Genomic DNA, 23,218 nt, shown 5'->3' with positions numbered 1-23,218 from the left:
CTTCTCAGTAGTGGCGCCTGCTCTGTGGAACGCCCTCCCATCAGATGTCAAGGAAATAAACTACTACCTGACTTTTTGAAGACACCTGAAGGCAGCCCTGTTTAGGAAAGTTTTTAATATTTGATGCTGTATTGTTTTTAACGCTCGATTGGGAGCCGCCCAGAGTGGCTGGAGAAGCTGCGCCAGATGGGCGGAGTATAAATAATAAATTATTATTATTATTCCAAATCTGTTAGACACAGCTAGATAGAGGATGGTGTCCTGCCCTCCTCTAACATAAATCCTGGCTATGCCCATGGTCAAACCCCCGTTGTATCCTCATAACAACCTTGTGAGGTGATAATATTAGGCAGAGAGATAACTAAGGGTCCAAGGTCTCCTGGGGAGGTTCATGGCTGGTAAAAAGGTAAAGGTACCCCTGCCCGTACGGGCCAGTCTTGACAGACTCGAGGGTTGTGCGCCCATCCCACTTAAGAGGCCGGGGGCCAGCGCTGTCCGGAGACACTTCCAGGTCACATGGCCAGCGTGACATCGCTGCTCTGGTGAGCCAGCGCAGCACACGGAAACGCCGTTTACCTTCCCGCCAGTAAGCGGTCCCTATTTATCTACTTGCACTTTTTGGTGTGCTTTCGAACTGCTAGGTTGGCAGGAGCTGGGACAGAGCAACGGGAGCTCACCCCACCGCGGGGATTCGAACCGCCGACCTTATTCGAACCGCCGACCTTCATGGCTGAGCAAGGGTTTAAAAACAGGTCTCCCCAGTTTATACCATGTCAACCCTTTTATTGGGGGTGGGGGGAATCAATCAATTTCACTGAGAGAACGAAGCACCGAACTCAACCAGACCTGAAAGTCCTGGCTCGCACCTGCGTTTCACTAATAAATCAGACTTCTCCAGAGCACAAACAGGTCTCCCTCCCTCCCCCCTCTCTGCTCGACCACACAGAGCTGTGTGGTGTTTAATTGCATCCCTGCAACGCTTCCAGACTGCGAACAGGTAGGTGGAGGCCTGAACCGAGACAGGCGTCCCTCTCTTCTGCTTCACCAGGCTTGTTATCTCTGAGGTGACGGCTTTGCACTTGAGCGAGGCGAGGCCTGGCATGTGAAGAAGAAGAGCGGGAGCATATTAAGAACGAGGGCTGGGAAGGGGAAGAAGGTCTTTGGGGTGACCGGCAAGAATCTCAGCTAAATCTCCCCTGAATATTCTTTGCTCCACAGCACCTACGCAAGACGAGATCAAAGGTGGAAAATTATCGGGGGGATAGAAATATGCCCGTCGCTTTAGCGAGCGGATACGAAATTGGACTTTCTGCTTCCCATCGCTTCCTAATGAGAGGCACCTACTCAAAGGGAGTTTGGGAGTTTTAATTATAATCTTTCTGCCTCTAAGAATGCCAAGCCGGGCCCCATCTGCGGCCAGTTTTCTTGACAAGACAAGCTCTATTCTAAACTAGGTCAGGAAGCGTGGCAAGTGTGTGTGTGTGTGTGTGTTGGGAAGGGGGGTGGGTAACATCTCCCCAGAGGGAGAATGTTCAGATACAGATCTTTTAACCGCTCCTGGGGCTAGCCAAAGATGGACGATGGGCTGTCAGAAGAGTTTGCGTCAGGAACCCGGTGCGATTTGAACTGCTTGCTGCGCTCAGGACAACGTGCAGATTGGATCGCGGGGCTCTCTCAGGCCCGACGTCCCCTTGCATCGGATGGCTTGGCTTTCTAAAAATGCTTCTCCTCCAGCAAAAGCTTTTGAAGGCCGGTTTAAGGGATCGCTTTCCCACAAGTAAATCACAAATTTGGGCGATTTGAGTGTACGAAGAGAGCTGCTGGGTCAAGGCAGCGGCCCACCAAGCCAAGCATCCTGGTCTCACAGTAGCCAACCAGATACAGTGGTACCTCGGGTTAAGTACTTAATTTGTTCTGGAGGTCCGTACTTAACCTGAAACTGTTCTTAACCTGAAGCACCACTTTAGCTAATGGGGCCTCCTGCTGCTGCCGTGCCGCCGGAACACTATTTCTGTTCTCATCCTGAAGCAAAGTTCTTAACCTGAAGCACTATTTCTGGGTTAGCGGAGTCTGTAACCTGAAGGGTATGTAACCTGAAGCGTATGTAACCCGAGGTACAACTGTAGATGCTTGTGGGAAGCCTCTTGAGCAGGACGTTAGCATAACCACCCTCTCCCCACCTGCAGTTCCCAGCTGCTGATATTCAGACACGTACTGCCTCCGAAAATGGAGGTAGGCCACTCATAGCCTTATCACAGAACTGCAGACTTGGAAGGGACCTCAAGAGTCATCTAGTCCAACCCCTCGCAATGCAGGAATCTCAACTAGATCATCCGTGGCAGGTGGCCACTCAACCTCTGCTTAAAAATCTCCAAGCAAGGAGAGTCCACCATCTTCCGAGGGAGCCTGTTGTTCCACAGTCGAACAGCTCTTACTGTCAGAAAGTTCTTCCTGATGTTTAGTAGGAATCTCCTTCCTTGTAACTTGAAAGCTGTTGGTTTGGGGGCCCGCCTCCGGAGAAAACAAGCTCGCTCCATCCTCCATGTGACAGCTCTTTAGATGTTTGAAGATGGCTATCATCTCCTCTCAGTCTCTTCTTTTCCAGGCTAAACATGCCCAACTCCCTCAACCATCCCCCATACGACTTGGTTTCCAGACCCTTAATCATCTTGACTGCCCTCCTCTGCACACGTTCCATCTTGTCAACAGCCTTCTTCAATGGGGATGCCCAGAACCAGACACAATATCCCAGGTGTGGTCTGACCAAAGCAGGATAGAGTGGCATTTGTCATCCAATAATATAGTGATACCTCGGGACACGGGTGGTGCTGTGGGTTAAACCACAGAGCCTAGGGCCTTGCCGATCAGAAGGTCGGCAGTTCGAATCCCCGCGACGGGGTGAGCTCCTGTTGCTCGGTCCCTGCTCCTGCCAACCTAGCAGTTCGAAAGCACATCAAAGTGCAAGTAGATAAATAGGTACCGCTCCGGTGGGAAGGTAACGGCGTTTCTGTGCGCTGCTCCGGTTCGCCAGAAGTGGCTTAGTCATGCTGGCCACATAAGCCAGAAACTGTACGCCGGCTCCCTCGGCCAATAAAGCGAGATGAGCGCCACAACCCCAGAGTCGGCCGCGACTGGACATAATGGTCAGGGGTCCCTTTACCTTTTCCTCCGGTTGCAAATGGAATCCATTTTGGAGGTCCGGCCACAGGAATTCACAACTGGAGGAGCACTTCTGCGCATGGCGAAACCCGGAAAAAGGCTTCTTGGTTTGCCATGTTCGCATCCCGAACTTTACGTATCCAGAGGGATACGTAAGCGGAGGGACGACTGTATTTCACAGTGCCCCAATACTCCCTTTGTTTCCCCACCCATTCCCCTCTTACTATTCACCAGGAAAGGGCCAGCAAGACACTGAGTTTACCAGGACCCAGCTCAAAAGGTCAGAGCTCACAGTTTTTCTCCTTTCCACTTCTGTATTTGGCAAAGCCCTAAAGTCACATCTCACTGAGCTTCCAAGCAAGGCTGTCACAGTCCCTCGAGCTGTCCTGTTTCCCAGTGTGCTATAGTAACCCATCAAGAAATTAGGCTGCAGTCCTGAAGGAACATGCGTGATTGAACACAGCAGGATTTACTCTGAAGGAAGCAGGCCTTGCAACTGTGGCTCTAGTTTGCTGTGACCACACACTTGCTATTATAATCATCTATTTTTATGATGCTTGATTGTCAGGATGGCTTTGGTTTACGAGTACAGTCGTACCTTGGTTGTCGAATGGAATCCGTTCCAGAAGTCTGTTTGACTTCCAAAAACGTTTGACAACCAACACACGGCTTCCGATTTGCTGCAGGAGCGTCCTGCACTCAATCGGAAGCTGCGGAGGATGTTCGGATTCCAAAGAACGTTTGCAAACCAGAACACTCACTTTGGGTTTGCGGTGTTTGGGAGTCAAAACGTTCGAGCTGCAAGGCGTTCGGGATCCAAGGTACGACTGTATAAAAACTGGTGACAAAAATATAAGAGTGCATAATACACATCAAAGCAGTTTCATCAAAGCATTGTTTTCAGTTAATGTGTTTATTTTACCCCCAATTGAAATGCAACAATAAAAGGAGCCCATAAAAACAGTACAACAAATAAAAGGGTAAAAACGGCAATTACAAGTAATTAGAGCAGGAGCTTCAAGTCAGGGAAAGGATTGTCTTAACAGGAGCGTCTTCACAAGCCGGTGATATGCCAATACTGATGGGGCCTATTCTTATTTCAGCAAGGAGAATGGTCTCCAACATTGGAGCAGCCAGTGAGAAATGTCCACTTCCGTGTTACTATATTTGTTGAGGTTAACTTTGTTTGCCCTTGTGACAAGGCATCTTTATACAGGAGACAGGGTCAGAAAGCACAAGAAAAAAATCACCTGCTATTCAAAAGAAAGTACATGTGATGAGGAGAAATTACCATTTGACTTGGTAGTTATTTTATTTGGTAATGCGAAATCATGGGTTTTCTATGTCGATACAGAGATGACAATTAGTCACAAAAGAAAAGGGAGGGGGGAACCACCTTCATTAAGGGATTGGGTGATGAGGATATGGGATGTGCTTTAAAATTTACAAATATTGCTAGTGTGTGGGGGAACAGGAAAATAAACATTTCATTGGCCCAACTTTATGACGTTTCGGAAGAATAAAGTGTAGGGTAATGGGCAAATGTATAATTCATTCATTTGGAATTTTGTGAATTTATGGAATTACAAACAAGTGAGAACTGACGAACCAGAATAGGACATAAGTAATATTTGATATGATGTTAAAAAATAAATTTATATTTCATTGTTCTACATCTCTCTCTCTATATATATATATCATACATTTTATTAAAGCTTTTTATGGAAAGTTTCTTTTTTTTAAAAAAAAAACCTCTAATCTATATAAAAAAGCAGGAATATCTATATATCTATCTTTTCCTGCTTTTGTTTTTGTTTTTTTATATATATTTTTAATATATATATTATGTTAAATACACAGGATAATATACCGAATAATATGCCATCAACAGATGCTGAGGGACCAAAGAGTGAGCAATGAGGATTTTCAGGAAGGCATCTTTATAGAATACGACACAACTGAAGATGGGGTACAATCCTTCAGGAGCGACAGAATCTTCCTAGCGCCATTTCCATGCAGGATTGCCAGAGGGTTGTCCTGTAGGGAGAGCCCAGATTAGGAAGGGAGTTGTCGGGTAAATCCACAAGCAACTGGTGCCCAATGGGACTGGGAGGCGGAAGGCAGGGAGACCAACCATAGGTGGAGCCACAGCCAATGACAGTCAGAGCCACCCCTTGACTGGTTGTAAGTAAATAAGAAGGCAGGCAGGTAGGAGCTACCTAAGGTGGGAAATGCAGGGCCTCATTCGCCCTATTAGACTGACAGTAACGAGCTAGCAGGAACCCACCCTGAGCAAGTTGGAGGTAACTCTTCGTTAGCAAAAATAGACCTGCACAGGCGTTTCAGGCCTAATGAGCCCAGCAGCTCAGCTTTGGCAGGTCTTGTCCCCATTCTCTCCAGGGTTTTCCCCTAAGCAATCGGAGACTGCGCCTGCATGGAGCTAAGTTTCCCTCCGCTCTCTTCATGCCTCTTCTGGTTCTGGGAGACAAAGGGAGATGGAAGCTTGTCACAGCAGGAGGGTGGGGAGACACCTGTGACTCTTCAGCAGCCTACCGTATTTTTCGCTCCATAAGACACACTTTTCCCCTCTTAAAATCTAAGGGGAAATGTCTGTGCGTCTTATGGGGCAAATGTGTGGTCCTTGGGGCTGGGGGGGGGACCCCCGCCAGCCCCACAAGCAGCTCTGGGGTAGCCCGGGAAGCCTCTGCAGGGGAGTGGGGAGCCTTCATCCCGCTGCCCTGGGGAGGCTTCGCGGGGCTATCCCTGGCTTTTGCGGGAGGTGGGGGAAGGGACAGAGCGAGGCTCTCTCACTTCCCCCACGTCCCGCAAAAGCCCCCAAGAGCCGCATATTTTCCCCCTTTAATTCCCCCCCCCCCAAAACAAAGTAGGTGCGCCTTATGGTCAGGAGTGCCTTATGGAGCGAAAAATACGGTACCTCATTTCCGCTTCTTGGCCTTCTTCCTCTCCAGCCTCTGCTTCTGCTTCTGCCTCTGCTTCTGGACTGCTCTCTGCCAGACTCCTCCTGCTCACTAAACCCTCTTACCTCTTCAGCTTCCAGCATCTCCCCACCTCCCAATCTTCTCCTGCCTGCTCTTCCCCTCAAGCATTCCCCAGCCTTGTTCTCTTCACAACCAGAGCTCTGTGGGCCTAACTGTTTGGGAGAATATGGGCAGACACACTACTTGCACTACTATTAGCCGGACCCCGTTTACCTGGCGCGCTCGTGACCCGCGAAGACTTGAGTGACGTGCCCTGGAGCCTGGCAATGCGGCTGCGTGGCGCACCCAGCGAGTAGGAGGCGGGGCTAAAAAGAGGGAGAGAGATTGGGTTGCAAGGCTTCTCCAGCAGCCTTGCAGAAAGGCCAGCAACATTCAGCTCCTCTCCAATCCCCCCCCCGTTCCTGCTCCTCATTAAAAGCCCTCTAATTAATAATAATAATAATAATAATAATAATAATAATAATAATAATAAATTTTATTTATACCCCGCCCTCCCTGGCCAGAGCCGGGCTCAGGGCGGCTAATACCAGTAAAATTACAATAAAAACATAACCGGGGGGGGGGTGTGTTTAAAATACAGGTTAAAATGCAATTTAAAATGCAGCCTCATTTAAAAGTAGCATATGGGTAAAAACCGTGAGGGGAGGGAAAACAAAAGGGTCAGACTGGGTCCAAACCAAAGGCCAGGCGGAACAGCTCTGTCTTGCAGGCCTTGCGGAAAGATGTCAAGTCCCTCAGGGCCCTAGTCTCTTGAGACAGAGCGTTCCACCAAGTCGGGGCCAGTACTGAAAAGACCCTGGCCCTAGTTGAGACCAATCTAACCACCTTGCGACTTGGGACCTCCAAAGTGTTGTCATTTGTGGACCTTAAGGTCCTCCGCTGGGCATACCAGGAGAGGCGGTCCTGTAGGTACGAGGGTTCTAGGCCGCATAGGGCTTTAAAGGTCAAAACCAGCACCTTAAACCTGACCCTGTACTCCAGTGCAGTTGGTAAAGCACTGGGTGAATGTGATCCCGGGGCAAGGACCCTCGCCGTGGCATTCTGCACCCGCTGGAGTTTCTGGGTCAGCTTCAAGGGCAGCCCCGCGTAGAGCGAGTTACAATAATCAAGCCTGGAGGTGACCGTCGCATGGATCACTGTCGCCAGATCAGGGCGAGAAAAGTAAGGGACCAACTGCTTAGAATTAGTGCCTGAGCTTTTTCCTCCTCCCTCCCAGCCCCCTTTTCCTTTTGTGTCATGCCTTTTTGGCTGGGAGCCTGAGGGCAGGGATCATCTTCTCACCGATATTTTTAAGTAGGTTTGGCAGCCTTGAATGCAGGGATCCTCAACCTGGCACCGCCATGGTAAAATCAATATTGACCTCAATTGGGGCCAGGAGGACATAGCTGTGTTCACAGGACAAGCCTATTGAAAAGGAGAGTGAGCTTACTTTGTGGTGTGCCTCCTCTTCTGCGTTGAGGCTTTGGAGGCCAAGGAGGACGATCGCGGAATAGAGGAGCCCTTCATGGTGAACACTGGCATGGACGCCCTGGAACTGAAAGGATTGCAGGAGTTAAATGCAATAAGCACAGCCTCCAGGAGGGTTTGGCTGCCCACCCCCTCCTCATCCCAAGGAAACTGGCCACCTCTAATTCGCCAAGAGATACGGGACAAAGGCAGGGATTGGCTGCCAAAAAAAGGTCCACGCCTCTTAAAGTGGCCTTGCACTTAAATATTTGCCTGGTGGCCGCAGGCGACAAAGAACTGAATGGAGGCGAATGAGCAGATTGGCAGAGGAACCGGAGAGGGGAGCGCTCTGGCCCTCCTCTGCACCTAACGTACAAACCCAACTGGCTAGCAAAAATGCTTGCAGGCTAGTAACTATTTGCAAGGCTGTCTTAAAGACCAGGAACTTTCAGGCAATGCAGACAGGTCTCAACTGTTTTCACTTTATGGAGACTTTGCTGGGAAATGGGAAACATCCTGTGCTGCTTTTAACAGCTTGGCTCATGCATTCCTCCCCGATTCCCCCAACTTAAAATGATTGTAGAAGCAACTCTCTTGTGACGAAGAGTAGCAGGATCATCTCCTCTGGAGGTGATGGTACCAATTAGGCCACGGAGAGCCTTAACCGCCACAGCAAGAGTGACAAGTAGATTCCTGCTAGGGCCCAGAAGGCCCCGCTCTGTAAGGACAGCAACTTTTGGCTGTATAAAAGCCACTTCCAAGACGTTTGGGTTATCAAAAGGCCACAGAGGCCTGTTTCTTTCCTTTCTGAACTACAAGAAGCCCATTTCCACCCAACCTGGTCATTGGAAGAGCCTGGTAACACCAGGAATTTGTTGTCTGAGTGTAATCCTTTTCCTCCACCCTCCCCATTGCTTTTTCCTTTCGTGCCACGGCTTTTTGACTTGTAAGAGTGGAGGCAGGAACTGTGTTTCGTGGGATTCTTCCCTGCTGCTTGGCAGAGATTGCCCCCTATGCTTTCAACTGGGAACTGCAAGTATTGGCATAGTCTGTGTCTGAGGCCCCCTGGGCCAAACCTCTTGCAAAGGGAAGGAAATGCCAGAGGGCCTTGCAGCTCAGAGGCACTCACCTGGGTATGAAAGGCGCCCCCTGGTGGTTAGAGAGGTGCTGGACACTCTCCCAGGCAGGGCATTCAGGAGCGCTGGGTTTCACGTCAGGAGGGCAGGGAACCTCGCAGAGGTCGAAGGTGGTGTTCAGGCCCCTCGGCAGAGCTGGTGTCGAACAATTCTGGGCGGCTGAGGTGGCCAGAGGCCTACGGGTCTTCGTAACTGTCAAAGGGCAGCACGGCAGCGGGCGGAGACTGTACGGACTAGAAGGCCTGGCTTTATCCACGAGAGGAGTGCTGGTGCAGTCAGCCTGGGGGAAAGAAGCCCATTCCTTCAGGGAGCCCACTTGCTGTGGGGAGAGGGGATTCTTCCGCCGACGCTTGGCCCGTCCCTTGGGGGTGGAAGGGGAGCTCCTTTCGGACAGCGGTGGGCTCTCTGCTGACTTCCTTCGCTTCTTTGTTGGGAGGTGGGGGGTCTTGAAAGCTGCGCCTGGCATTGGGCCCCTCGCTGGTGAAGCGGGCAAGACCCCACGACCGCCCGTTGGATTGGCACACTCAGCTGCAGGAAGGGAAGGCGGGAGGGCAGCTGCAACAGAGAGGGAGAGAGCAATGAAAACTGGCAGCCTAAGAGAGAGACGCACACCCAAGGGCATGGACCCGGGAGAGTGGACAAATCAGCCAATGGGTGAACCCTTCACTCAGCCAACCCCCCAGTGAGCCAATGGGGGAACCCTTCAACCAATCAACCCCCCAGTCAGCCAATGGGGGAACCCTTCACTCAGCCAACCCCCCAGTCAGCCAATGGGGCAACCCTGCACTCAGCCAACCCCCAGTCAGCCAATGGGGGAACCCTTCTCTCAGCCATCCCCCCCGTCAGCCAATGGGGGAACCCTTCACTCAGCCAACCCCCCAGTCAGCCAATGGGGGAACCCTGCACTCAGCCAATCACATTCACTGCTATTTCTGATCTGACTGCACTGGCTACCAATTAGTTTCTGGGTCCAATTGATTTTGACCCATAAAACCTAAAAACGGCTCAGGACCGCAATACCTCAAGGATCGCCTCTTTCCATATGAATCCACCTGGACCCTGAGATCATCCTCTGAGGCCCTTCTTTGCAGGCCTCCTCCTAGAGAGGTTCGGAGGGTGGTAATACGAGAACGGGGCCTTTTCTGCAGTGGCTCCCCGTCTGTGGAATGCTCTCCCCAGGAAAGTTCGCCTGGCGCCTTCATTATATACCTTTAGGCGCCAGGCAAAAATGTTCCTTTTTAACCAGGTCTTTGGTTGATTTGATCGTATGCCCTTTTAAAATATGGTTCTGGGGGTTATTGGGTTGTTGTTTTTATTTTGATGATATATTTTGTGGTTTTATATTCTGATTTTGTTCTGCGAACCGCCCTGAGACCTCCGGGTATAGGGCGGTATATGAATCCAACAAATAAATAAAATTAAAATAAATTTCAATGCTGTCCCCTCCCCACAAGAATCACCATTATCCACGAGCTGCTGCACTTCTGGCTCCAGGCTGCCTCGAGTAGCCGCATCCAGTTCCCCAACTTGCTCCTTTACGTTGGAAACTTCTGGGGCCTCGCAGGCCTCTCCCGACACCAAGCTGCCCAGGCCTTCAAAGTCGAGCCTCGTATCCGGGGTGAGGAGGTTGGCAGCTTTCAGAAGGGCATACTGCCTTTGTGCCACGTGCAAGATTGACGTTACCAGCCTGAGACAGTAAGAAAGATCGAAAATAACCACGGGATCACAATGGGAGAGTCGGGAGCAAAGGCTGCGTGTGCAACGTACGATTAAAGCACATGGTTTCCCCCAAAGAATCCTGGGGAACTATAGTTTGCCTTTCACAGAGTGAAAGACTCCAGATCCCAGGATTCAAGTGGGTGGGGGAAGTCGCGTACTTTGAATGTATGTTGTGTATGCTGCAAAAGAGCAGAAAGGAATCGGCATGGCTCCTTCTGCACCCTGCATATAAGCAGTACAGTGGTACCTCTGGTTACGAACTTAATTTGTTCTGGAGGTCCGTTCTTAACCTGAAACCGTTCTTAACCTGAGGTACCACTTTAGCTAATGGGGCCTCCAGCTGCCGCCGCGCCACCGGAGCACGATTTCTGTTCTCATCCTGAAGCAAAGTTCTTAACCTGAGGTACTATTTCTGGGTTAGCGGCGTCTGTAACCTGAAGCAAATGTAACCCGAGGTACTACTGTACAGTGGTACCTCTAGTTATGAACTTAATTCATTCCGGAGGTCTGTTCTTAACCTGGAACTGTTCTTAACCTGAGGTACCACTTTAGCTAATAGGGCCTCCCGCTGCTGCCTGCGCGCGATTTCTGTTCTCATCCTGAGGTAAAGTTCTTAACCCGAGATACTACTTCTGGGTTAGCGGAGTCTGTAACCCGAAGTGTTTGTAACCCGAGGTACCACTGTATTTTGCAAAGAATGAAATGTATGTGACATCAATTTGACTGCCAACCCGGTATGTGCTTAAACCTGCATGAGACGGCAGAATAAGAGGACCTCGCTCTCCCTGGATCGGGTGGAAAGACATCGACTTACCTCATCAGCTGCTTTTTATCCATTCCTTGCAACCGAGCATTCAGCTTCTCCTGTTTCTCAGCTGGATCTGAGGACTCTGTGCCACAGAAGCTGGGGTTACCCCCCAGTTCCTGAATCTATCAAACACAGTGAAAAGGTGTGTGTCGGGGGGGGGGTATGCTGGTGTAAAATTTGTATAATATATAGGAAAAGGTAAAGGTAAAGGGAACCCCTGACCATTAGGTCCAGTCGTGACCGACTCTGTGGTTGCGGCGCTCATCTCGCTTTATTGGCCGAGGGAGCCGGCGTACAGCGTCATGTGGCCAGCATGACTAAGCCGCTTCTGGCAAACCAGAGCAGCGCACGGAAACGCCGTTTACCTTCCCGCCAAAGTTCTATTTATCTACTTGCACTTTGATGTGCTTTTGAACTGCTAGGTTGGCAGGAGCAGGGACCGAGCAACGGGAGATCACCCCGTCGCAGGGATTCAAACCGCCGACCTTCTGATCGGCAAGCCCTAGGCTCTGTGGTTTAACCCACAGCGCCACCCGCGTCCCATTATACCGCATATCTGGTATGATATATACCAGATGCTATATTCTACCCATCGTGTGCAACATGCCCACCTGACAATTGGACGATCTCAATAACCGATTGTAGTTTAAAGGTGAATTTTGGACATAATGGAGATGTAAAAGATTTGGATTATCATAAAAGATGCGGGAGGAAATGATTAGCAATAGGACCCACAAAGGGGAGGAGGGAATTCCAGGAGATTCTTTGGAATCTTGGCTTTTATGTTGTACGTTGGATATGTGATTGTAAAAGTTTAATCTGAAAAACCAAATAAATAAATTTATTTATTCTTAAAAAACAACACACAATTGGACGAGCTGCTGCGATGTCATGCAACGCTCCCAATTCCTCTGGGTGCGGATGATAAAAGAACACCCTCAGGGTGCTGATGAAAGCACCCACAAATCCACTTGCTGCCCCGTGGGGCAATCCTTGTGGGGTGCTCCAGGATTAGCCAAGAAACGGTCTCAGCAGTCAGTTATAAAAACAACCACGTGTGAATCTTTTAAGAGAGGCACTGCAGATACTGAGCGGATCTCTGGGTGGAAAAGCCTCAGGAGAAAGGATCCACATGCTGAGATCTCCTGACCTCGATCCCCATCCCACAAACTTCCTGGCCCTTACCTGCTCTGCCGTGCTTTTTCCTGAAGAAGAGGCACCATCATTCGGTTTCAACGGCTCTGCCTCGCCATTGCCCTTCTCCGGGGCTTCGCAGTCGGAACAAGCCTCCTTTGACCTGTACAAGTGCAGGAGTGGGGTGTCACCAACCATTCTCTACCAAGCGCTGGTAGGAAACCCAAAGGACATCTGGTCTAACCTTCCCGTGCCCTGCTTCTGGGGGCACAGCCTTGCTCTGTTTGAGAAAGTCTGCAGTGGAGGTGAAATTCAAACCAAGGACGTCCTGTTTCATAGCTTGGGCTCCTAGACATGACACCAGCTCTCAGCCGGTTTTATTCTCATCCACGGCCCAATCCCGCCCTGGGTAGGCAATTAAACGATCCGTACCTCTCTCTTTCCCCCAGTGCAGTGCCAGATTTACATATAAGCTAAACAAGCTATAGCTTAGGGCCCCACTCTCTTGGGGCCTCCCAAAAAATTTAAAGGGAAAAAAAAACCTGGATGTACATTTCCAAAATATAAGATAAAAAACAAATAAATAAAATAAAACCTACATACGGCAACAGTGTTTTGTGTTGTGTCGGCTCCTATGATGTAAGTAATGGGCCCGGCCTGCTCCCTAAAATATCACTGGTTTGCTATTACTATTTCATGTTATAGCAAGTTTCTAGAGACTAGATTATGAGTCTTTGTAAATTGTGTTTCTAAAGGAATTTTTGTTATTGCCAAATGCCAATGGGTTTGCATTATTAAGTTTGTTATGAATAAAAAATCATTCTAAGTTAGGGCTTAATAATTATTTCACTATTAATATACTTCTTCGTAATTGTATTTCACTATTAATATACTTCTTCTTAATTGTATTTCAGTTCAACAATTACTTTGATACAATACATATTTTGTTATGTGCAAATGGCTTTAGATACCTATTACCTTAGGTCCATAAATTACCATATAGCCTATATTCAACAAAAAAAAACTGCGACAATTTGCTGTTGACAAAGGACAGCTGGACATAGAAAGGGCCCCATTACCTTCAGTAGCTATGGGCCTTATCAAAGCTAAATCTGGCCCTGCCCCAGCGATACAAGTACAGTGGTGCCCCGCAAGACGAATGCCTCGCAAGACGGAAAACCCGCTAGACGAAAGGGTTTTCCGTTTTGGAGTTGCTTCGCAAAATGAATTTCCTATGGGCTTGCTTCGCAAGACGAAAATGTCTTGTGAGTTCCTGCAGGGTTTTTTTCCTCCCCCCCCCTTTCCCCAAGACGCTAAGCCGCTTAACAGCTGATCCGCTAAGCCGCTTAACAGCTGATCCGCTAAGCCGCTTATCAAGGTGATCCGCTAAGCCTGCTAAGCCGCTAATAGCGCTAATCCGCTAATGGGCTTGCTTTGCAAGACGAAAAAACCACAAGACAAAGAGACTCGCGGAACGGATTCTTTTCGTCTTGCGAGGCACCACTGTAGTTAGCACTAGATGTTCACATAGCGTGCATTGAAAGCTCTGTTGTGCCACTTTAAACACTTGCTGCTTCCCTCAAAGAATTCTGGGAGCTGTAGTTTGTTAAGGGTGAAGAAAGAGTTGTTCGGAGACCCTCCCTTCCCTCTCAGAGCGGTTTAACAATCAACTCCACTTCCTAGGGAAATCTGGGAATTGTAGTTCCGTGAGGGGAGCGGGGTGTGTGTGTGTATATTCCAGCAACTCTCAGCACCCTAAACAAACTACAACTCTCAGCATGGTGTGGATGCGGGCATTTTATTTTAATTTGGGCATGACTATAAACTGTTTATTATTGCTGTTATTATTGTTATTGTTGGTTTCTATTGATTTATTGGTCTGTTTGCTGCTTGCATAGGATATTTTGTTTTCTTTACATGTTTGATGTTTTGTTGTGTTTTTATATATGTTGTAAGCTGCCCAGCCAGATGGGCAGGATATAATTTTTTTAAAAAAAATATTATTATTAAATTATTATTGTTGACGAAGCCTTCTGACAGTGGATCCACAACACTTGAGAATCTGTTTTCTAAATTGAGGCAAATTTCTAGGCCTCGTGGTTGCTGTGGTAAAAAAAAAAGAAAAAGGGAACTTTAAGGACTGCATGTCCCTGAATATCTTAGAAAAAATAGGAGCCTAGGTTTTTAGGGAGGCAAAAGAAGAGGCTGTGAGGAGGCCTTCGGGCTGAAACAGATCCTTCAAATCCTGGGGTCTATGACTGGCCAGATTTCAGCTTTAAATGTCTCACTTTGCACAGGCTTCTTGCAGTCCTGTCCGTATCAAAAGGTATCGACTCCAATCTTCCTGTGTAGTAAGACACAGCAGACCTACCTGAGAAGCTCATCCTGGCCAGGTCTGGAAGGAGTCAGAACAGCCGGTGCAAGGTGGGGTCTAACCTCTGGGACATTTTCCTCATAAGCTCGGAGCCGCCCTCTTAATTCGGCCACCTGAAAGGCGTAATGTTATTTATTTATTTATTTCGCACACAGGGCGAAGTTCCCAAGATCGCAGTGTACTTGCCTGTATCACAAACCAACCATGGTTTCGATTTTCCATTTAACATTTGCATTCACGTGTAAATCATAATCATATACAAATAGGATTCTCTGAATCCCTAGACTTCCCTTCACGGGTTCCATAGTTACTCTTTTCCAGCTGCATTGTATAATGTTCTCCATATTTTCTTTAAAAATTGGTTATCACCATAGTTCCTGTCACATTGCAAGTGTTTTTTTTTTAAAAAATCCTGCCAGTGTTTTTAATTGTTTACAGTGATGTCCTGAATGACTTTCTACGGAGGACTAGTTCTAAGGATCTCTCCGAGTGGAACATGGCCTGAAGGGAACACAGTGGTGCCTCACAAGACGAAAAGAATCCGTTCCACGATTCTCTTCGTCTAGCGGTTTTTTTGTCTTGCGAAGCAACCCTATTAGCGGCTTAGCGGATTAGCGCTATTAGTGGTTTAGCGGCAATTAAAGGCTTAGCGGCTTAGCTGCTAAAAGGCTATTAGCGGCTTAGCAAAAGGGGGGGGGGAGCGGGAAAAAAATCGCAAGACTTGCAAGACGTTTTCGTCTTGCGAAGCAAGCCCATAGGGAAAATCGTCTTGCGAAGCAACTCAAAAACGGAAAACCCTTTCGTCTAGCGGGTTTTCCGTCTTGCGAGGCATTCGTCTTGCGGGGCACCACTGCATTTGTATCTGGGGTCTTCAACACGGCACCCGTGGGCACCCTCAGACAACCCTCCTGACACCTGCTCTTCCTCAAAAGAATAAATGAAAGTTTTACGGCTTTTGAGTGGGTGTTTTCTGCCTGTCTTTCACTTGTTTGGGGCTGCGCTCAGGTGTTTTTCCTGTTGCTTACTGAGACTCACCAGTTTTTTCTTCCGTAAAGGGTGTGTTTTCTGGTGGCCACACCAGTTTTCTAGATTTCTAACTAGGCCTCTGGCAGTGCCGGATTAAACCCTGTGAAGGCCCCACGGCAGTCGAAATCTCTCTTGCCCACCCCGTGTGAATACTCTAGTGGGATAACACTGAACTAAGAAAGCTTGATTGCCATTTTCTTTCAAGATCAAATCAATATTAATTTTGATCCGTTGTTGCAAGACCCCTAAAAGGCATGAGGGCCCTGCTCTGCCAATTTGGTAATCCGGCACAGGCCGCTGGGTCCCCAAAAAGGACAATGTTATGGCAATGCTAACAGGGAGTGGGAGAGAGAAAGAAACTGTAAAGCATCGATTTGCAGCTAGACAGCAAGAATCGACAGCTTGGACTGCCACACAGCATAGTTTTGAGCAACTTGGCACTGCGGTGAAACTTTTAACCAGACAGAGGGATTGCATACCCTGTCTAGCAATTCAAAAATGCCCCACTGGCCAGGGCTGTTGGCTAATTCTGGAGGTTACGCACCGTATTTTTCGCTTTATAGGAAGCACCCAACCATAGGACGCACCTTGTTTTAGAGGGGGAGAACAAAAAAAAAAACAACTCCCCCTCTCTGCTGAAGCAGGAGTCTTGCTCTCCCGGCTTCAGCAAAAGGAACCCGAAGCCTCTTGAGCGCAGCGAGAACTCGCGCTGTGCTCCGAAGGCTTCAGGTATAGCTGCCTGAAGCCTTCAGAGCGCACCGACCCCTCTCGCTCTCCAGGCTTCAGGGACAGGCTATCACTGAAGCCAAGGAGCTTACATTTGCTACATAGGACGCACACACATTTCCCCTTAATTTTTGGAGGGGAAAAAGTGCGCCCTATAGAACGAAAAATGTGGTAAGTCAACATGACTAGTAGCTATGGACTACCATATCCCCTGTGAAGAAGGCTTCATTATACGACGACCCCCCGCCCTTCCTCAGGTTCCCACCCAAAGGGGAAAAAGGGTCTGCTTACCTCTGCTTTCAGCTGCTCACAAACCGCTGCGTATTGGCTGATATGGCAATCCACACTGACCACGTTGCTTTTCATCTGCAGGCCAGGACAAAGCACAGAAAGCAGGTAATTTTGAGATGGGGAACAGAGGTAGGCCGTTGCATTTTTGCACAAGTTGCAATTCCAGCCTGATTTAATAGGCTGCCTTTCTCTGATACCTACTAGGAGTTTGATCTCTTTAGCTCGGTTGGCATACTTTAGGGTGTTGTAGGTGTCCTCGTAGGAAAGCGCAGAGGGACTAACGGCGGCTATCATTATGGTCCGGCAGTTCCCACCGATAGAATCCTTTAGGAGGCGGGTAAGCTTGCTGTCCCGGTATGGAATGTGAGGCTTTTTGCCCTGTGAGCCAAAAGGGAAGCAGAGACGAAAATTGGGTTTATAAAAATCACGTTCCCACAGGAAAATGCCCACAATTCCCCTTTAATTCTTCTGTGGCGACTGCGACTACAGTCCCATGTGCACGCCTACCTGGAGGTAAGTCCCAGTGAACACAGTGGGTTTTACGTCCGAGTCCCAGCGCCTGCCAACCTAGCAGTTCGAAAGCACCCCTGGGTGCAAGTAGATAATTAGGGACCGCTTACTAGCGGGAAGGTAAACGGCGTTTCCGTGTGCGGCTCTGGCTCGCCAGACCAGCGATGTCCTTTAAACATAAAAGGTAAAGGTACCCCTGCCCGTACAGGCCAGTCGTGTCCGACTCTAGGGTTGCGCACTCATCTCGCTCAAGAGGCCGGGAGCCGGCGCCGTCCGAAGACACTTCCGGGTCACGTGGCCAGTGTGACGAAGCAGCAGCTGGCGAGCCTGCACCAGCGCCGCACACGGAAACGCTGTTTACCTTCCCGCTATAAACCTATTTATCTACTTGCACTTAAGGGTGCTTTCGAACTGCTAGGTGGGCAGGAGCTGGGACCAAACGACGGGAGCTCACCCCGCCGCGGGGATTCGAACCGCCGACCTCACAATCAGCAGGTCCTAGGCACCGAGGTTTTACCCACAGCGCCACCCGCGTCCCTTCCGAGTAAACATACCTGGTGCCGATAATGCCAAGGTTGCAGGTTCAATCCCCATAAGGGACAGCTGCATTATTATTATTTATTAAAATTCAGATCCTGCCCTATACCCACAGGTCTCATATTCCTGCATCGCAGGGGGTTGGACTAGATGATCCACAGGGTCCCTTCCAACTCTACAATTCTGTGATTCTATGCAGAATATATTAGTCTTACAACTTCACCCCCTTGTGGTGAAGCTGAGATATAATAGGGGGTGGAAAGAACTCCATTTTTCAGCAGCTGAATTTTCCATCATTTCTGCAAAACGTTTGTGTGCAGGAAATACTTTATGAAAACAAGTAAGGGATGGAAGGATTAGAGGGCATTACAGCATGGCATTATTTCTTTATAAAAACAGACAATATACGCTCTTCACCCGCCCCAGATCATGCTGCACATTTTCAAGCCCCTACCAGTCTGGATAACACGATCAGATTTATTATGTTGAAAGCCTTCGAAGCATTTTTGTACAGTGGTACCTCGCAAGACGAATGCCTCGCAAGACGGAAAACTCGCAAGACGAAAGGGTTTTTTGACGATTTTCCCTATGGGCTTGCTTCGCAAGATGGAAACGTCTTGCAAGTTTGTTTCCTTTTTCTTAACACTGTTAATACAGTTGCGACTTGACTTCAAGGAGCAACTCATAGCAAGTGGTGTGGTAGCCTTTTTGAGGTTTTTGAAGACTTTGGTGATTTTTGAAGCTTTTCCCAAACTTTCCTGACACTGTGCTTCGCAAGACGAAAAAAATCGCAAGACGACAAAACTCGCGGAACGAATTAATTTCGTCTTGCGAGGCACCACTGTACACACACTTTATTATATAAAAATATGTACGCAGGAATGACTGTCACTGAGCGAACTCAGAGGCCCTTTAACAATGGCCGAGGATGTCCCTGAACAGTAAACCCAGGGGCAGACCACAGAAATATAAACCCAGGGACAGGAAGAAGTAGCAAAGGCATTACCTTGGCATCCGCCAGGCTGTTAATGACGTTGATGAGAGCCAGCAAGGAGCGGTTGATGTTGGCCCCCTCGCGGCGCCGCTCCCCTTTGGCCTTGGTGGCAGAGGCCCGCTCTGAGCCCGCCAAGTCGATCAGACTCATCTTGGCCACCCGAAGGTCCTGGGTGATGCCCACAACGCGATCCCGTTGCTTCACATGGATCTGAAAAAGTTATAAAGTGCTGCATCCCTTGGTGTGGGTGGAAGAGCACCGAACTTCCTGAAAAGCATAACTGGAGACAGCCAGTTGAATCTGCGTTGGTGCTGACCTTTAAAGCCCTAAACAGCCTCGGCCCTGTATACCTGAAGGAGCATCTCCACCTCCATTGTTTGGCCTGGACATTGAGAAGTGAAGTTACAGGGAATCAGGCAGAGGGACCTCTCGGTAGTGATTGATTGATTGATAGTGATCAATCTCGGTAGTGGAATGCCCTCCTATCAGATATCAAGGAGATGGAGAACTACACAACACCTGAAGACAGTCCTGTTATTGGGAAGTTTTTAATGCAGTTCAAAAGCACGCCAGTGCAAGTAGATTAATAGGTACCGCTGTGGCGGGACGGTAAATGGCATTTCTGGGCACTCTGGTTTCCGTCACGGTGTCCCGTTGCGCCAGAAGCGTTTTAGTTATGCTGGCCACATGACCCGAAAAGCTGTCTGCGGACAAATGCTGGCTCCCTTGGCCTGAAAGTGAGATGAGCGCCGCAACCCCAGAGTCGCCTTCGACTGGTCCTTTACCTTTTTACCTACCCCACAAGAATACAGATCGGATCAAGGATCCATCTGGTCTAACCTCCATTTTCCACAGTGGCAAGACAAAATATCTCCAGGAAGCCACACATAGGGCAATAGATTAAAGGTAGAAACTGTCCCTCATGTCTTGTTACGCTGTCGTTTCCACAGGGATATACGCTCGGCATTTATCACCCCTGCTATACAAAAATCTCCAAATGGGTCCGAACTTCAATGTCTAAAATCTCTGGTAGAGGACAAGGATCCAGAGATCAGGCTAAGGGAGGCCAAACTCTGTGCAGGTGCCATAAAACTTAGGGAACAAGCTGTGCTACCATAATGATTAAGGCCTTAAATGACAATTTTAGGTTATATTTTAGTGATTAAGATTTAACTTATATATTTTTAACTGCTGATATATCTGTATTGTCCCTATTATAAAGGACCATTAGGTCTAGTCATGACCGACTCTGGGGTTGCGGCGCTCATCTCGCTTTATTTGCCGAGGGAGCTGGCGTTTGTCCGCAGACACCTAAACGCTGTTTACCTTCCCGCCAAAGCGGTACCTATTTATCTACTTGCACTTTGACGTGCTTTCGAACTGCTAGGTTGGCAGGAGCAGGGACTGAGCAACGGGAGCTCACACCATCACGGGGATTCAAATCGCCAACCTTCTGATCGGCAAGCCCTAGGCTCAGTGGTTTAACCCACAGCGCCACCCGCGTCCCTGTTATACCCAATTGCAAATTCAAATGTATCCCTATCATGTTTTATGACTTCCCTGATATTGTATGTAAGCTGGAACTGGTTTGTGACCAAAATAATGAAATTTGATGGTTTTGTTTGTTTTTTGTTTAAGGCTTCTGCAAGGTTGGTGGGTTTTTCCCATGGGCGTATTCTGCTACTTAGCACTGACACAATAATAGTGCATCACTCGTGGTTTTCTAATGCGTCATTAATTGCTGCTTTATAGTAGTTCCGTGATGCTTCATGGTGTTACCACACTACTGCCATATGGAGCGGCAGTCTTCCACTATAGCACAAAGCAAGTGCGACCAAAACAAAAACACCACAGCATTTGTGGCATGAAAAGCTGCAGGAGTTCAGCAGGAAGTTACAGGACGATCACCGATTTGAAAGTAAGCTGTGTAACCGCCCCAAAACCTTTTGTGGGATCGTGTACGACTGGCTAAATGCCATCACAAGAACAAATCATCATGAGCGTACAAAAAGCTTTCACTACATTGAGGGACAGAAATAATATTTCCTGTATGAAGAGGGAAAAGATTGTCTTCCTAATTACAGTGCCGTACCTAAGCTGCGTATGGTCCCTAACAACCTCTGCCACACTTACCTGGAAGACTGCATGGGAGCGCGAAGAGGTGGCGTTAATGTCTGTGGGGTGCTGTGTACGGTTCAGATTTCCTCGCCTCAGCATCTCCAGGAGTTGGCCTGCCGATTTTGGCTAAAAGTCACAGGCCAGCAGAGAGAAAGAGAGACTGTTTAGTTAGGAAACATGTGGAAAGAGTAATTTAATATTTAACTGTAAATTTATGTAAGGTTATTTTTTTCTTTGTATGTGTGGATTTAAGACACTGTATGATGTCTATGAATTTCAATAAAGGATTAAAAAAAAAAAAGTCACAGGCCAGCAGAGAGAGAGACTGTTGAGAAAAGCACGTGCCGCAGCCACAAATAGTAACTTCTCCTTCATGTTCCCACCACAGCTGAAGAAATCCCGTAAGCAAGCGATGGGCTCTTTAATTACATATATGTACAGTGGTACCTCGGGTTACATGCGCTTCAGGTGACATACGGTTCAGGTTACAGACTCCGCTAACCCAGAAATATTACCTTGGGTTAAGAACTTTGCTTCAGGATGAAAACAGAAATCGTGCAGTGGTGGCGGCAACAGCGGGAGGCCCCATTAGCTAAAGTGGTGCTTCAGGTTAAGAACAGTTTCAGGTTAAGAACAGACCTCCGGAGCGAATTAAGTTCTTAACCTGAGGTACCACTGTACATATATAAAAAGGTAAAGGTAAAGGACTCCTGACAGTTAAGTCCAGTTGCAAACGACTCTGGGGTTGCGGCGCTCATCTCGCTTTACTGGCCGAGGGAGCCAACGTTTGTCTGCAGACAGTTTTTCTGGGTCATGTGGCCAGCATGACTAAACCGCTTCTGGCGAAACCAGAGCAGCGCACGGAAACGCCGTTTACCTTCCCGCCGGAGTGGTACCTATTTATCTACTTGCACTTTGACGTGCTTTAGAACTGTTAGCTGGGCAGGAGCAGGGACCGAGCAACGGGAGCTCACCCCGTCATGGGGATTCGAACCGCCGACCTTCTGATCGGCAAGCCCTAGGCTCAGTGGTTTAGACCACAGCACCAGCCGCATCCCTATATACATATATCCCCCCCATATTGTCCTCCCTGCAAGGCAATCATCGTACCCACCTGGTGATACGACAGCCCTTGTACCACGACCCCTTTCTCTGGGTCCTCCTGAATGGCCAGCGGGCCCTTCGGTTCCAACAGGTCGTGGATCTGCTCGTTGTACACCTGGAAGAAAGAATCGGGCTTTAATACAGTGCATTTAAGTCTCCTGGGGGTCAGCACTCCAGAAGTGGTTTTCCAGCTGGGGCAGAGCAGCTAGTTTTCCAGCAGGTGTGTTGCTGTCGCTCACTGGGAGATGAAGTTAGCGAGGTGCAAATACCCTAGCAGAGCCAATCTGGTGTTCCTGCTGGAGTGTTTGCTCCAACCCCTATCATGGCTGGAAAATCAGCTCAAAACTGTAGCTAGGAGCACAACTCCCGCCTGATCTCAGCAGCAAGAGAGTCACCACCTGTTCTTTCAGGCTGCTGGAAGCTGGTCATGTTTCTTAAATTCAGATAAACCAGTCAATCAGTTTTCGGGGGCATCTAGTGATCTAGATGTGGGCAGGGAGGGAACTAAAAGGTTCATTCGTTCTCTGCCGATTAAAAAGTAAAGGTAAAGGAACCCCTGACCATTAGGGACTCTGGGGTTGCGGCACTCATCTCACTTTATTGGCTGAGGGAGCCAGCGTACAGCTTCCGGGTCATGTGGCCAGCATGACTAAGCCGCTTCTGGTGAACCAGAGCAGCACACGGAAATGCCGTTTACCTTCCTGCCAGAGCGGTTCCTATTTATCTACTTGCACTTTGACGTGCTTTTGAACTGCTAGGTTGGCAGGAGCAGGGACTGAGCAATGGGAGCTCGCCCCGTTGCGGGGATTCGAACCGCCAACCTTCTGATCGGCAAGTCCTAGGCTCTGCGGTTTAACTCACAGCGCCACCCGCCAGTAGCTTCATCCAATTCTGATGAAGCTTGACATGCAAAACCAGGGCAGGGCCTCCCCAGCCCCGGTGCCTGCATTGTGGCCAAAAATTAGTGGCCAAAATTGTGGAAACCTTTTGGAAAAAGTGTATTTCTGAGGTTTGATGGCTCAGAACACCACTTATTTTGGGAATGATACCATAAAATTATATATCGATGGAGAGATATTTTAATGACGAGTGTAAGGCAACAAAGTTTGTTCAATCACCTGTATTCTATCAAAAGTT

General features: G+C 48.6%; 1 protein-coding gene across 2 annotated transcripts in view; it reads right to left on the bottom strand.

Annotated features, from left to right (window-relative positions):
* Nucleotides 1–4,053: 4,053 nt before the first annotated feature.
* KIF18B (kinesin family member 18B) overlaps nucleotides 4,054–23,218 on the bottom strand; it is a 29,984-nt gene continuing 10,819 nt past the window's right edge. For both annotated transcript variants that reach the window (XM_028702992.2, XM_028702994.2), the window contains exons 4-16: nucleotides 22,092–22,196; nucleotides 20,993–21,103; nucleotides 18,872–19,069; nucleotides 17,020–17,196; nucleotides 16,819–16,893; nucleotides 14,773–14,888; nucleotides 12,453–12,564; nucleotides 11,274–11,389; nucleotides 10,201–10,427; nucleotides 8,734–9,295; nucleotides 7,588–7,692; nucleotides 6,372–6,463; nucleotides 4,054–5,196 (exon numbers count right to left, since the gene is read on the bottom strand). In XM_028702992.2, coding sequence (XP_028558825.2) covers nucleotides 5,159–5,196; nucleotides 6,372–6,463; nucleotides 7,588–7,692; nucleotides 8,734–9,295; nucleotides 10,201–10,427; nucleotides 11,274–11,389; nucleotides 12,453–12,564; nucleotides 14,773–14,888; nucleotides 16,819–16,893; nucleotides 17,020–17,196; nucleotides 18,872–19,069; nucleotides 20,993–21,103; nucleotides 22,092–22,196 — 2,034 coding nt within the window. In that variant the 3' untranslated portion in view covers nucleotides 4,054–5,158. The remainder of the gene's footprint in view (nucleotides 5,197–6,371; nucleotides 6,464–7,587; nucleotides 7,693–8,733; nucleotides 9,296–10,200; nucleotides 10,428–11,273; nucleotides 11,390–12,452; nucleotides 12,565–14,772; nucleotides 14,889–16,818; nucleotides 16,894–17,019; nucleotides 17,197–18,871; nucleotides 19,070–20,992; nucleotides 21,104–22,091; nucleotides 22,197–23,218) is intronic.

Source organism: Podarcis muralis, chromosome 13 (genome assembly GCF_964188315.1).
Source record: "Podarcis muralis chromosome 13, rPodMur119.hap1.1, whole genome shotgun sequence".
NCBI classification, from domain to species: Eukaryota; Metazoa; Chordata; class Lepidosauria; order Squamata; family Lacertidae; genus Podarcis; species Podarcis muralis.
This window is presented reverse-complemented; position numbering and strand designations above follow the sequence as displayed.